Source organism: Calonectris borealis, chromosome 36 (assembly GCF_964195595.1).
Source record: "Calonectris borealis chromosome 36, bCalBor7.hap1.2, whole genome shotgun sequence".
In the NCBI taxonomy this organism is placed as follows: domain Eukaryota; kingdom Metazoa; phylum Chordata; class Aves; order Procellariiformes; family Procellariidae; genus Calonectris; species Calonectris borealis.
Window position 1 is genome coordinate 489,905 of NC_134347.1, and position 13,793 is coordinate 503,697.

The following is a 13,793-nucleotide window of genomic DNA, read 5'->3' on the forward strand; positions in this document are numbered from 1 at the left end:
ATGGCGTTCGAGGTTGGTTGGGGGGGTCCCTCATGGTATTGGGGGTCCATCCCAGTGTTGGGGGGTCCACTGGGGGTCCCTCACGGTGTTGGGGGTCGATCTGGGGGGTCTGTCAGGCACTGGGAGGTCCCTCAAGGTGTTGGGGGGGTCCATCCGGGGGTGCATCAGGTGCTGGGGGGTCTCTCATGTTGTTAGGAGTCCCTCAGGGTGTTGGGGGTCCGTCCAGGGGTCTGTCAGGTGCTGGCGGGTCCCTCATGGTGTTGGGGGTCCCTCAGGGTGTTGGGGGTCCATCCAGGGGTCCCTCACGGTGTTGGGGGTTGATCTGGGGGTCTGTCTCGCGCTGGGAGGGTCCCTCACGGTGTTGGTGGTCCGTCAGTCATTGAGAAGTCCCTTACGGTGTTGGGGGTCCATCTGGGGGTCTGTCAGGTGCTGCGGGGGTCCCTCACGGTGTTGGGGATCCCTCAGGGTGTTGGGGGGTCGATCCGGGTGTCCGTCAGGCATTGAGGGGTCCCTCACAGTGTTGGGGGATTCATCAGTCGTTGAGAACTCCCTTATGATGTTGGGGGTCCATCCGGGGGTCTGTCAGGCCGCTGGGAGGTCTCTCACAGCGTTGGGGGTCCCTCATGGTGGGGGTCCCTCAGGGTGTTGGGGGTCCCCCGGGGCTCAGGGGTAGGGGGGGCCGGCGGCGCCGTCCCGCTCCACCTCGATGGAGACGATGTGGTGGCCGGGGACCATGGCCAGCCCCAGCACCCGCGGCTCGCTGCCCGGGAAGGCGTCTGGGGGGCCCCGCGTCAGGGCACCCCCCGGGACGGGGACCTCGGCGTCCGGCCCCTCCTCCCCCCCCCCAACCCCCCCGCACCCTCCAAGAGGACCCTGCCCCCCTCCCCACGGCACCCAAGGGTGCCCCCCCTTCCTGTCCCCCCCCAGGGGACTCTGGTGTCCCCTCTGCTCCCCCCCCAGCCCCTCCCCAGGGTGACCCTGATACCCCCCCGACCCCCTCCCAGGGGACCCAGCCCCCCCCGACACCCCCACCCACCCACAAGGGGACCCAGGTGTCTCCTCCCACCCCCCCCACCCCCCTCCCGCACCCTCCAAGGGGACCCCAGCATCCCCTGCCCCCCTCCCCAAGGCACCCAAGGGTGCCCCCCGCTCCTGCCCCCCCCAGGGGACCCAGATGCCCTCCCCCCCCAAGGGGACCCACCTCCCCCGGCCTCCTTCTGCCTGCAGCCCCCCCCTGGACCCCCCCCAAGCCCCCCTGACTCCCTCACCCCACCCCCCAGGGGACCCAGCCCCCCCCAACAACCCCCCACGCTCCCCAGCTCCCCCCCCCCCCAGGGGGACCCAGATGCCCTCCCCCCCCAGGGGACCCCCCACCCCCCCTCCCAGGGGGTCCCGGACCCCCCCACCCACCCGAGGCCTTGAGGAACTCCTGCGCGGAGCCGAGGATGACGTTGGCGTCGCGGTCGGTGCAGAGGAAGGCCCCCACCAGCGTCCGCCCGTCCGACATGCGGATCCGCAGGCTGCGGTTCAGCAGCGCCTCCAGCCGCCGGCGGGCACGGGGGTGCGACCCCCCCCCGCCGGGCTCCTGGGGACGGGCACCCATGGGTGCTCCCCCCTGCCACCCGCGGGGGGATGGGTGCCCCCACCACCACCCTCTCGGGATGGCTCCTGCAGCCCCTATGGGCCCTCCGGCACCCATGGCCCCCCATAGCACCCCACGGCCCCCCCATAGCACCCCACGGCCCCCCCAGCACCCATGGCCCCCTCAGCACCCATGGCCCCCCATAGCACCCCACGGCCCCCCCATAGCACCCCATGGCCCCCCCAGCACCCATGGCCCCCCATAGCACCCCACGGCCCCCCCATAGCACCCCACGGCCCCCCCAGCACCCATGGCCCCCCCATAGCACCCACGGCCCCCCCAGCACCCACGGCCCCCTCAGCACCCATGGGCCCCCCACAGCACCCCATGGCCCCCCCATAGCACCCCACGGCCCCCCATAGCACCCCATGGCCCCCCCATAGCACCCCATGGCCCCCCATAGCACCCATGGCCCCCCCATAGCACCCCACGGCCCCCCCAGCACCCATGGCCCCCCATATAACCCCACGGCCCCCCCATAGCACCCCATGGCCCCCTCAGCACCCATGGCCCCCCCAGCACCCCATGGCCCCCCCATAGCACCCCATGGCCCCCCCAGCACCCATGGCCCCCCCATAGCACCCCATGGCCCCCCCAGCACCCATGGCCCCTCCATAGCACCCCATGGCCCCCCCATAGCACCCCATGGCCCCCCCAGCACCCATGGCCCCCCCATAGCACCCCATGGCCCCCCATAGCCCATATAGCCCCCCTAGCACCCATGGCCCCCCCAGCACCCTACACCCCCCATAGCCTATATAGCCCCCCCCCAGCCCTCATGCCCCCCAGCACCCCACAGGCCCCCATAGGCCATATAGCCCCCCTCCCCGGATCCCCCATAGCCCCTATAGCACTCCTTAGCCCCCCCCAGCTCCCGTAGCCCCTATAGCGTTCCCTTAGCCCCCCCCAACCCCTATAGCCCCCCCTTAGCATCCCCCAGCCCGCGTGCCCCCCCCTCCAGCACCCCCTATGCCCCCCCCAATCATCATGGTGCTCCCTTAACCCCTATAGCACCCCAATAACTCCCCCCACAGCCCCCCATGGCAGCTCCATGGACCCTATAGCAGCCCTGTACCACCCCCATAGCCCCTATAGCACCCCCTTAGCCCCCCTCTGCACTCCACAGCCCCCCCCAGCCCCCATGGCCCCTCCATAATGCCTATAGCATGCCTGTACTGCCCCCCCAGCCCCTATGGCCCCCCCTTAGCCCCTATAGCACCCCTGTACTGCCCCCCCCAGCCCCTATGGCCCCCCCTTAGCCCCTATAGCACCCCTGTACTGCCGCCCCAGCCCCTATGGCCCCCCCTTAGCCCCTATAGCACCCCTGTACTGCCCCCCCCAACCCCTATGGCCCCCCCTTAGCCCCTATAGCTCCCCTGTACTGCCCCCCCCAGCCCCTATGGCCCCCCCTTAGCCCCTATAGCACCCCTGTACTGCCCCCCCCAACCCCTATGGCCCCCCCTTAGCCCCTATAGCTCCCCTGTACTGCCCCCCCCAGCCCCTATGGCCCCCCCTTAGCCCCTATAGCTCCCCTGTACTGCCCCCCCCAGCCCCTATGGCCCTCCCTTAGCCCCTATAGCACCTCTGTACAGCCCCCCCCCCATGGCCCCCCCTTAGCCCCTATAGCACCCCTGTACTGCCCCCCCCCAGCCCCTATGGCCCCCCCTTAGCCCCTATAGCACCCCTGTACAGCCCCCCCCAGCCCCTATGGCCCCCCCTTAGCCCCTATAGCACCCCTGTACAGCCCCCCCCAGCCCCTATGGCCCCCCCTTAGCCCCTATAGCACCCCTGTACTGCCCCCCCCAGCCCCTATGGCCCCCCCTTAGCCCCTATAGCACCCCTGTACTGCCCCCCCCAGCCCCTATGGCCCCCCCTTAGCCCCTATAGCACCCCTGTACAGCCCCCCCCCAGCCCCTATGGCCCCCCCTTAGCCCCTATAGCACCCCTGTACAGCCCCCCCCCAGCCCCTATGGCCCCCCCTTAGCCCCTATAGCACCCCTGTACTGCCCCCCCCAGCCCCTATGCCCCCCCCTTAGCCCCTATAGCTCCCCTGTACTGCCCCCTCCAGCGCCTATGGCCCCCCCTTAGCCCCTATAGCACCCCTGTACTGCCCCCCCCAGCCCCTATGGCCCCCCCTTAGCCCCTATAGCTCCCCTGTACTGCCCCCTCCAGCGCCTATGGCCCCCCCTTAGCCCATATAGCACCCCTGTACTGCCGCCCCTTAGGCCCTATAGCACCCCTGTACTGGTCCCCCCAGCCCCTATAGCACCCCCCACCCCCCATATCTCCCCAAGGCACCCCCATACCCCCTATAGCACCCCTGTGCTGGCCCCCCCAACTCCTATGGCCCCCTCCATACCCACCCTACACCCCCACCCCATGGCACCCCCCAGCCCCTATAGCCCCCCCCATACCCCCCACCTCATGGCACCCCCCAGCCCCTATAGCCCCCCCCATACTCCCCCAAGCCCCCCCCAGCCCTCATGGCCCCCCCGTAGGGCTCACGGCCCCCCCCCCAGCACCCACCCCCCCACCCCAAGGCACCCCCCAGCCCCTTAGCCCCCCCCCATAGCCCCCCCACCCCTCATGGCCCCTCCTTAGCCCCTATAGCACCCCCCAGCCCCTATAGCCCGCCCCTCAGCCCCCCCCCACCTCTCATGGCCCCCCCATAGCCCTCATGCCCCTCCCCCCAGCACCCATACCCCCACCCCATGGCCCCCCCCCGCCCCCCCCAGCCCCCCCGCCCCTCCTCACCGCCGGGCCCCGCCCCCGCCCGCCGCCGCCCGTCTCCCCCGGCGGTTCCGCCATGGCTCCGCCGTCTCCCAGCAGCCCCCGCGCGGCGGCGGCGGAGCGGCGCCAGGGACTACACTTCCCAGCGTGCCCCGCGGCGCGGCGCGGTTTCCGGCGGCGTTGCCGTGGCGACGCGGCGTTGCCATGGCGACGGGCGGCGCGGCTGAGCGGCCCCGGCTGCTGCTGCGGCGGGAGGTGGCGGCGCGGGCCCGGCAGCGCTGGGTCAGCGCCCGCGGGCGCGGCCTGGCCCTGGGCCCGTTCCTCAGGGACCGGCCAGGTGGGGGGCGGCGGGGGGGTTGTGGGGGGGGGCTGAGGGGGGCTATGGGGGCTATGGGGGGGGGCTATGGGGTCCGGGGGGGTTGTGGGGGGGGGCTGAGGGGGGCTATGGGGGGGTATGGGGGCTGTGGGGGGGCTATAGGGGCTGGGGGGGCTGAGAGGAGCTATGGGGGGGTTATAGGGGCTATGGGAGGGGGCTATGGGGGGGCTATGGGGTCCGGGGGGGTTGTGTGGGGGGGCTGAGGGGGGCTATGGGGGGGTATGGGGGCTGGGGGGGGGCTATGGGGTCCGGGGGGGTTGTGGGGGGGGGCTGAGGGGGGCTATGGGGGGCTATGGGGGCTATGGGGGGGGCTATGGGGTCCGGGGGGGTTGTGGGGGGGGGCTGAGGGGGGCTATGGGGGCTATGGGGGGGGGCTATGGGGTCCGGGGGGGTTGTGGGGGGGGGCTGAGGGGGGCTATGGGGGGGTATGGGGGCTGTGGAGGGGGCTATAGGGGCTGGGGGGGGGCTGAGAGGAGCTATGGGGGGGTTATAGGGGCTATGGGAGGGGGCTATGGGGGGGGCTATGGGGTCCGGGGGGGTTGTGTGGGGGGGCTGAGGGGGGCTATGGAGGGGTATGGGGGCTGGGGGGGGGCTATCGGGGGGCCATGGGGGCTGTGGGGTGCTATAGGGGCTATGAGGGGGGGCTATGGGGTCCTTGGGGGGGGCTAAGGGGTGCTATGGGGGGGCTGTGGGGGGGCTACGGGGGCTGAGGGGGCTATAGGGGCTATGAGGCGGGGCTATAGGGGCTGTGGGGCGGGCTGAGGGGGGCTATGGGGGGCTATAGGGGCTATGGGGGTGGCTATGGGGTCCGGAGGGGTTGGGGGGGGGCTGAGGGGGGCTATCGGGGGGCCATGGGGGCTGTGGGGGTGCTATGGGGGCTGCTATAGGGGCTATGGGGGCTGCTATAGGGGCTATGGGGAGGGTTAAGGGGGAGCCATGGGGGCGGGGGGGGCTGTGGGGGGGCGTGGGAGGGGCCTATGGGGTCTGGGGGGCGGTTTGGGGGGGGCTGAGGGGTGCTATGGGGGGCTATGGGAGGGAGGGGGGGGCTGAGGGGTGCTATGGGGGGGCTATGGGGGCTGTGGGTGCTATAGGGGCTATGGGGGGGCTATGGGGGTGGCGGGGGGTGTGGGGGGTCCTAAAGGGGGCTGTGGGGTGCTATAGGGGCGTGGGGGGGGGCTATGGGACCTAAGGGGATGCTATAGGGGGGCTATGGGGGCGCTATAAGGGGGCTTTGGGGCCTGGGGCTGAGGGGGGCTATAGGGGCTATAGGGGGCCTATGGGGGTGATGGGCGGGTCGTGGGGGGTGATGGGAGGGGTTAAGGGGGCGCTATAGGGGGCTGGGGGGCAGCTGACGGGTGCTATAGGGGCTATAGGGGGGGCCATGAGGGCTGGGGGGGGGGCCATAGGGGCTATGGGGAGGGGTAAGGGGGGCTATAGGGCATCTATGGGGGGGCTATGGGGGCTGGGGGGGCCATAGAGGCTATGGGGGGGCTATGGGGGGGCTGGGGGGCCGTAGGGGCTATGGGGGGGCTATGGGGGGGCTATGGGGGGGCTATAGGGGGGTGTCCCCACGCCCCCGCCCCCCCCAGGTGACCCCCAGCTGCGCCCACTGCTGGAGGCGGCGGGCAGTGACGTCAGCCACTGGTTCGACCCCCAGACCGGGGATGTAAGTGGGGGGGGGGCGGGGGGGTCCCCCAAAAGCACGGGGGGGTTCGGGGGGTCACCAGGACACCCCCCCCCCAATATTGGGGGGGTCTCACCCCGCTCCCCCCCGCAGCCGCTGACCCGCGTGGACCCCCAGTCGGGGCTGCGGCGCTGGTGCCTGCCGGGGGGGGCCCCCCCCGAACCCCGCTCCGACTGGGCCCCCCCGCGGAGCCCCCCGTGGTGGGCGGACCCCCGGCTGGAGGTGGGGCGCCTGACGGCCGAGCCCCGCCCCCTGCGCCTGCGCAACACCCTGACGGGGCAGGAGCACGTCATCGAGGTGGGTGTCACCCGGGGGGGCTGGGGGACCCCGGGACGTCCCTGCTGTCACCCCTGGGGGACATGGGGGACCCCGGGATGTCCCCGCTGTCTCCCGGGGGGGTTTGGGGGGGACACGAGGGACCCCAGGGTCACCCGGGGGGACATGGGGGACCCCCGGCACGTCCCCGCTGTCACCCGGGGGGGCTTGGGGGGGACATGAGGGACCGCAGGGTCACCCGGGGGAGTTTGAGGGGGACATGGGGGACCCCCGGGACGTCCCCGCTGTCACCCGGGGGGGGTTGGGGGGGACATGGGGGACCCCTGGGACATCCCTGCTATCATCCAGGGGAGTTTGGGGGGGACATGGGGGACCCCTGGGGCGTCCCTGCTGTCACCCGGGGGGGTTTGGGGGGGACATGGGGGACCCCGGGACGTCCCTGCTGTCACCCGAGGGGGTTTGGGGGGGGGACAAGGGAACCCAGGGTCACCCGGGGGAGTTTGGGGGACCCCCGGGACGTCCCGACTGTCACCCGGGGGAGTTTGGAGGGGACATGGGGGACCCCCGGGGATGGGGGAGGAGAGTCTTGGGGTGCCCTGTCGCCTTTTGGGGTCCCTTGTCCCCTTTGGGGGGGGTCCCCTCATCCCTTTTGGGGGTCTCCTGTCCCGGGGGGGCGGGGTCCCTTGTCCCGGTGGGGGGTGCAGTCCCTGTGTGTGGGGGTCCCCAGTTTCCGTGGGGGGGTGCTGTCACCCGTAGGGGGGTCCCTCATCCCCTTAGGGGTCCCCTCATCCCCTTAGGGGACCCCTCATCCCTTTTGGGGGTCCCCAGTCCCCGTGGGGGGGGTCCCTAGTCCCCGTGGGGGTGCTGAGGGTGCGGTGGGCGCAGGCCTGCGGGGAGCAGGCGGGGGGGCTGGTGCAGCGGGCGCTGCCCTGGAACGCCCACGCCGCGGGGTACGCCTGGCGCTGCGGGGGGGCCCCCCTGCGCCCCGACCAGCCCCCCCCGCCCCCCGACCCCGACGGCGGCCCCCCCACCCTGCTGCTCTACTTCACCGACGACTTCCTCGAGCTATAGCTGCGGTAGGGACCCCCACACCCTGCACCCCCAGACCCTGCACCCCAACACCCTGCACCCCCAGACCCCGGCACCCCCAGACCCTGCACCCCAACACCCTGCACTCCCAAACTCCAGCACCCCCCACACCCTGCACCCCCACACCCTGAAACCCCAGACCCCAGCACCCCCACATCCTGCACCCTAACACCCTGCACCCCCAAATCCCCTGCACCCCCACACCCTGCACCCTGACACCCTGCACTCCCAAACCCCAACAACCCGACACCCTGCACCCCGACACCCTGCACCCCAAAGCCCCCAGCACCCCAACACCTTGCACTCCAACCATCCAGAACCCTAAACCCCAGCACCCCCAAACCCTCAGCACCCCAACACCCTGCACCCCCAAACCTTGCACCCCCAAACCCCTAGCACCCCAACACTGTGCACCCCAAACCCCACCATAACCCCAAAACCCAGCACCCCCAAACCCCCAGCACCCCCAAACACCCCCAGCACCCCAACACCCTGCACCCCATACCCTGCACCCCAAACCCCCCAGCACCCCAAACCCCTGCACCCCCCAAACCCCCAGCACCCCAACACCCTGCAACCCCCCAACACCCTGACAGCCCCCCAAACCCCACCAGCACCCTCAAACCCCATCAACCCCCCCAAAACCCTGCACCCCCCAAACCCCACCAGCACTCCCAAAACCCCAGCACCCCAAAACCCCTGCCAGCCCCCCCAAACCTCCACTGACCCCCCAACCCCCCCCAGCACCCCAAAACCCTGCACCCCCGAAACTCCATCAGCCCCCCAAACCCCACCAGCACCCCAAAACCCCTGACAACCCCCAAAACCCCCACTGACCCCCAAAACCCTGCACCCCCAAACCCCTGCCAGCCTCCCAAACCCCACCAGCACCCAAAAACTCCTGCCAGACCCCCAAACCCCCACTGCCTCCCCAACCCCCTGCCAGCCCCCCAAACCCCACCAGCACCCCCAAACTGATGGTAAGGCCCCCACCCCCCCCAAATCCTGCCAGCCCCCCCCCAAACCCCCACTGGCACCCCGAAACCCACCAGCACCCCAAAACCCCTGCCAGTAGGGCCCCCCAAACCTCCCCCCCCCAAATCCTGCCAGCCCCCCCAAACCCCCAGTAGGGTCCCCAAAACCCTGGCCAGCCCCCCCAACTCCCCCCAAACCCCACTGGCACCCCAAAACCTACCAGCACGCCATAACCCCTGCCAGTAGAGCCCCCCCCAAACCCCACCACCCCCCCAAATCCTGCCAGCCCCCCCCAAGCCCCTACTGGCACCTCGAAACCCTGGCCAGCCCCCCCAACTCCCCCCAAACCCCTGCTGGCACCCCAAAACCCACCAGCACCCCAAAACCCACCACCCATCTCCTCCCTTTGCAGCCCTGGGGCGACGCCGGCCTCCCCCGTACTCCAACAGGCGGACGGTGACACCGGGGGGCGTCCCCAGGGGGGTCCCCCCCAATTTTGGGGGCAAACTGTAACTTTTTGGAGCAGAAATAAACCCGATTTTGCCAAAAACAGCCGCGGCAGAGCCTCGGGGTGGGGACGGGGTCACGGGGGGGGACATGGGGACAGGAGGACCCTCTTTGGGGACACCTTCCCCAGCTGGGGCGATGGCGGGTGGCTCTTGGGAGTCCTCTGGGGGTGACGAGGGGGGGTTGTCACCGTGTGTCACCTACCACTCCTGGGGTGTCTTGTCACCCCCCCCGGGGGGTGGCACAGCCTCAGTGTCACCAAGTGTCACCCCAGGGGTACCACTGCGTGTCCCCCCCTCCCCAGGTGATGCTGTACCCCCCCCGTAGGGTGACACAGCCAGGCTCAGCCTTGGGGTCCCCAAGTGTCCCCCCGGGTGACAGTGGTGCTGTACCCCCCCCATAGGGTGACACAGCCTCGATGTCCCCAAGCGTCATCCTAGCGTTCCACCATATGCCCTCCCTGGGTGATGGTGACACTGTACCCCCCCATCAGGTGACACACATGTCCCCAAGTGTCCCCCCCCCCGGGTGACAGTGATGCTGTACCCCCCACCATGGGGGTTTTTCCTGCGGGACCGGCGACGGGTGATAGCGGGTGACGACCGGCAGGCGCGTGGCACTGGCTGTTTGTCCCCGTGGGTGGCTGCCAGCCCCTGGCACAGCCACGCGTCACGTGGGACGTGTCCCCGACGCTGACCTTACGCCCCCCTGGAGGGCTCGCGGCGTTCCCGATGCCTGTCCCTCTCCGGCTGTCCCTGTCCGCCTGTCCCTGTCCTATCCGTGTCTGGCTGTCCCTGTCCACGTCCGTGTCCGCGTCCGGCTGCTCTGCGCCCGGCGCACGACGGTGGCTCCGGTGTCCCCAAAGAGGAGGGTCTGGCGGTTGTCACTGTCATCTTCAGGGCACAAGCGGTGGCGGGTGTAAGTCAGCCGAGCTGGCGGGTGACGGGGGGTGCAGGTGGGTGACTCGGGGTGTGGGTGACTCAGGGTGCGGGTGGGTGACTTGGGGTGTGGGTGACTCGGGGTGCTGGCAGGTGACTCGGGGCACTGGCGGGTGACATCTGTCTCCACAGGTGTCCCCCGTCCGGCTCTGCCGGGACACACAGGCTCTGGCAACACTGATCCGCACCCCAAAACAGCCGCCTGGCACCGGGATGGGGATCACCCAAACCTGGGGTGAACTGGCACGAACCGCCGAGCCCGCCAGCTCACTGAACCACCGAGCGCTCGGGGGGACACACACATCTCGGCCGCCGGCTGTGCCGAAACCAGCCTGGTGACACCGCATGGGATGGTGTCACCTTCCTGGAGTCACCACCGGACCCTCTGCGGGTTCCCTCACAGGGTCAACAGGAGGGTGCCAGTGCCAGTGGGAGGGCAGAAAACACCCTTGGTGCTCCCCGCACCGGGTGACGCCGCGACCACCGCCGGCGGCACAGTGTTGCCCTCGCGCTGGCCGGGTGTGAGGAGCATCAGAGCCGAGCGGCAGCGGGGATGGCGAGGAGCTCACCGCCGGAGCCGCTCCCCAACTCGCGCCGAACGGAGGGGAAACGGTGAAAAGGCGAAAACCACCCCAAAATGAAAGCGAGGGGAGCGGCTCGGAGAGTTTGGGGGTGTCAGGGGGGACAGGGGTGGCATTTTGGGGGTGAAAAAAGCAACAAACTGCCCCAAAAAGACAAGCGGAACGGGGTCTACCTGGCGCTTGCCACGGCATGGGGTCACCCTGGGAGTTTGGGGGAGATTTGAGGGGATTTGGGGTGTCACCGGGGGGTTTTTTTGGCACCGGTGTTGTGACGCGAGGGTCTTCCCTGCCCCAAAATCGCTCGATTTTCTCTATTTTTTTAGGATTTGCAGAAAACAGGAGGGTGGAGGGTCCGGAGGGGGTCGAGGGCGCTGCTGGGAATGGCCACACCGTCGTGGGGACGACAACCGGTAGCGGCGCTTGGGGTAAAAAAACCCAAACTGGGGAAAAAAAAAACCCCAAACCCAGGTTGTTTTCTGGTTTTTTCCCCCCATTTTACACCGTTTTCGGGGGCGTCCCCAGCCCTGGCGGAGCAGGAGGAGGCCTCGAGGTCGGGGCTTGACCTGTTGCCGCCACCGGCTCGTCCCCTGGCGTTTTGGGGCAAAAAGGCCAAAAAAAAAAGGAGGCGGGAGGTTAAAAAGGCGGCAAAAAGCCACGTGCGGGGGGTCGGGGCGGGTGCCCGAGGCCAGCCGGGGCCCAGGGCCCAGCCCGGTCAGTTTTGGGAGGTTTTACTGGATTTTAGGGTGTTTTTGGAGCATTTCGGGCAAGCTCACGCCACAAAAAAGACTCCCCCCCCTTCCCCTGCCATAAATCTTGGCCATTTCTCCCCGTTTTTTCAGGGGGATTGGCAAAGCAGGGTGCTGCCCACCAGCGAAATGGGGGGTTTGTGGCAGGGGGGGTGGCCGGTTAAAGCCCCGTCCCAGGGGCTGGAGGGACTTTTAAACCCGTTTGTTTCCCTTTTTTAATCTTTTTTTTTTTCTTTTTTTTTTTTTTCTTTTTTTTTGTTCTTCCTCCCCTGCAGCCTAAAGAAAGTCAAAAAAAAAAAAAAAAAACCAAAAACCAACCCATAAAACCACTCCCTTCTGAAGTATTTAAAAGTAGGGAAGGGAGGGATAAAGAAAAAAAAAAAACCCCTCTCTTTTTGTGTGTGTGTTTTAAAATCCCACCCCCCCCCCTCGTCGTTTTTGGCGTGGACTAGTGAAACGGGGGGAAAACGGGCAAAAAAAAAAAAAGCGGCGTGACTAGTATGGAACTAGTTAACCTTTAACAATTTATGCTGATGTCACACTGAGCATGAGTACTGATTAATCCGCCGCCCCCCCCCGCCAGAAATATTTTTATTGAAGGGGGGGGAAGTATAAGGAGAAAGAGAGAAAAAAAAAAAAAAAAAGAAATAATTTACCGCAGCCATCTTTGTTTTATGCAGAAATCTTCCTCTTTCGGTTCCCCCCCGCGCCGGGAATACACAAATATTGTTCATCTCACGCACCGAGCCGGGATCTGCAGAGATTATATATAGAGAGAGATATAAAAAACAAGCAAACAAGCCAAAAAAAAAAAAAACAACCAACAACAACAACAAAAAAAAGCAGAATTATGATTATTCGCCCGCTCGGGCTGTAGCGGCAACGAGGGGGGGGAAGCTTTTTTTTTCTTTTTTTTTTTTTAATTTTTTTTTTTTCTTCCCCCTGCCTGGTTTTTCTTGAGGCATTTTTGGTTTTTTGTGTTGTTTTTTTTTTTTTTGTTTTAATCTTTTCTAACCTCCAGGAAGGTGTGTGTGGGAGTGGGGCGACTAAAAAAAACCAAAAAAACCAAAAAAACCCAAACCCTCAGCCGGCCATTTTGGGCTTTTTTCTTTTTTTTTTTTTTTTTTCTTAAAGGGGGGGGGATTTTTTTTTTTTCCGCTTTTTTTCTTAACCCCCCCCTTCTCCTCCCGGCTCCTTTTTTTTTTTGTTGTTGCTTTTTTTTTTTTTTCCCCCCCCTCCTTTCCGAGGTGGTGGTGGTGGAGCGGGGAGGGGGGGGGTGTTCAGATTTAAAAATAAATTTCGGGGCGGCCATTTTCGCTCCTCGCTCTCGCGGGGAACGCTGTCCCGGGCGGCCCCCGAGGAGTTTTTTTTTTGAGGGGGTTTTAAGCTTTTTTGGGGGTTTTTTGTTGTTTGTTTGGTGGCGGTTTTTTTTTTTTTTTTTTTTTTTTTTTTTCCCCCCACCGGCGTACAACCCTTTCCCTTCCCTTTCACCGCCGGGGCTCGACCGGGCCCGGCCCGGGGGGGGGGGTCGCCCCGTCCCGGCTGCTGCTGCTTCCCCCCCCCGGGGTGGTGGGTTGGGGGAGGTGGGAGAGCGCGGCGGGTCCCCCCCCCACCACGCCGCCTCCCTCCGCCTCCCGCCCGCCTCACTCCCGTCTCCCTCCTGCCCCCCTCAGCCCCGCCATGGCTTCCCCTCTGAGGGAGGACGAGGAAGAGGAGGAGGAGATGGTGGTGTCTGAGGCGGAGGGGGATGAAGACGACGAGGAGGAAGAAGACGAAGAGGAGGACGAAGAAGACGCTGCTCTCCTCACCGGAGGACACCGCGGACCCGCCGACATCTTCCCCCCGCCGCCTCCCGCCCCGCCGCCGCCGCCGCCGCCGCCGCCCCCCCCCGCTCCCGCTCCCGCCGCGGGGCCGCCTGAGGCGCCGACAGGTAAAACGCCGCTTCCCGCCGCACGGCCCCGCGCGCGCTTCCCGCCACACGGCCCCGCGCGCGCTTCCCGCCACACGCCGCCGCGGTGGGGGGGGGTGGGGGGTGGGTTTGGGGGGGGTGGGGGGACACGCGCTGTTTGTAAACAACCCGGGGGCTGGAGCCCCCCCCCCCGTGTTTTATTGGGGGGGGGGGGGGACAGCCGTGGGCTTCACACACACCCACGCCACGCGTGCTTCCCCCCCCCCCCCCCCAAACACCCACCCCGGGGTGGGGCGGGGCAGGGGATCCCCCCCCCCCCCCCCCGTCACCACAGGGATTG

General features: G+C 67.5%; 3 protein-coding genes across 7 annotated transcripts in view; 2 read left to right on the forward strand and 1 right to left on the reverse strand.

The window, feature by feature from the left end:
* NAA38 (N-alpha-acetyltransferase 38, NatC auxiliary subunit) lies at nt 1-4,490 on the reverse strand. The gene is made up of 3 exons (XM_075135043.1): nt 4,397-4,490; nt 1,411-1,585; nt 1-776 (listed from the first exon to the last, which is right to left on the reverse strand). Exons 1-3 carry the CDS (start codon nt 4,448-4,450, stop codon nt 664-666), a joined length of 342 nt encoding a protein of 113 aa, XP_074991144.1. The 5' UTR covers nt 4,451-4,490; the 3' UTR covers nt 1-663.
* A 71-nt stretch (nt 4,491-4,561) lies between these two features.
* CYB5D1 (cytochrome b5 domain containing 1) lies at nt 4,562-9,985 on the forward strand. Of its 3 annotated transcripts, XM_075135039.1 has the most exons (5): nt 4,562-4,709; nt 6,338-6,414; nt 6,526-6,729; nt 7,594-7,784; nt 9,185-9,322. In XM_075135039.1, exons 1-4 carry the CDS (start codon nt 4,577-4,579, stop codon nt 7,777-7,779), a joined length of 600 nt encoding a protein of 199 aa, XP_074991140.1. In that variant the 5' UTR covers nt 4,562-4,576; the 3' UTR covers nt 7,780-7,784; nt 9,185-9,322. The 3 variants fall into 3 exon arrangements, with proteins under 3 accessions (XP_074991140.1, XP_074991142.1, XP_074991143.1); XM_075135041.1 differs by lacking the exons at nt 7,594-7,784; nt 9,185-9,322 and adding an exon at nt 9,683-9,985; XM_075135042.1 differs by lacking the exon at nt 7,594-7,784.
* Nucleotides 9,986-11,003: 1,018 nt separating this feature from the next.
* Nucleotides 11,004-13,793, forward strand: part of CHD3 (chromodomain helicase DNA binding protein 3) — an 85,470-nt gene continuing 82,680 nt past the window's right edge. Inside the window, exons 1-2 of one of the 3 annotated variants that reach the window (XM_075135034.1) lie at nt 11,004-11,223; nt 13,218-13,474. In XM_075135034.1, the coding sequence (XP_074991135.1) occupies nt 13,225-13,474 (250 nt within the window). In that variant the 5' untranslated portion in view covers nt 11,004-11,223; nt 13,218-13,224. Of the gene's footprint in view, nt 11,224-12,402; nt 12,570-12,612; nt 13,475-13,793 lie in introns of those variants that run through there. The other 2 variants (XM_075135035.1, XM_075135036.1) reach the window with 2 other exon arrangements.

Bases quoted from the DNA above. Each gene is read 5' to 3' on its own strand.
- NAA38 (XM_075135043.1), bottom strand. From the start codon at position 4,450: ATGGCGGAACCGCCGGGGGAGACGGGCGGCGGCGGGCGGGGGCGGGGC. The intron at 1,586-4,396 runs GTGAGGAGGGGC...GCCCGTCCCCAG, and splicing joins GGCGGGGGCGGGGCCCGGCG to GAGCCCGGCGGGGGGGGGTC. The intron at 777-1,410 runs GTGGGTGGGGGG...GGGGCCCCCCAG, and splicing joins GGAGTTCCTCAAGGCCTCGG to ACGCCTTCCCGGGCAGCGAG.
- CYB5D1 (XM_075135039.1), top strand. From the start codon at position 4,577: ATGGCGACGGGCGGCGCGGCTGAGCGGCCCCGGCTGCTGCTGCGGCGG. The intron at 6,415-6,525 runs GTAAGTGGGGGG...TCCCCCCCGCAG, and splicing joins TCGACCCCCAGACCGGGGAT to CCGCTGACCCGCGTGGACCC. The intron at 6,730-7,593 runs GTGGGTGTCACC...CGGTGGGCGCAG, and splicing joins GGCAGGAGCACGTCATCGAG to GCCTGCGGGGAGCAGGCGGG.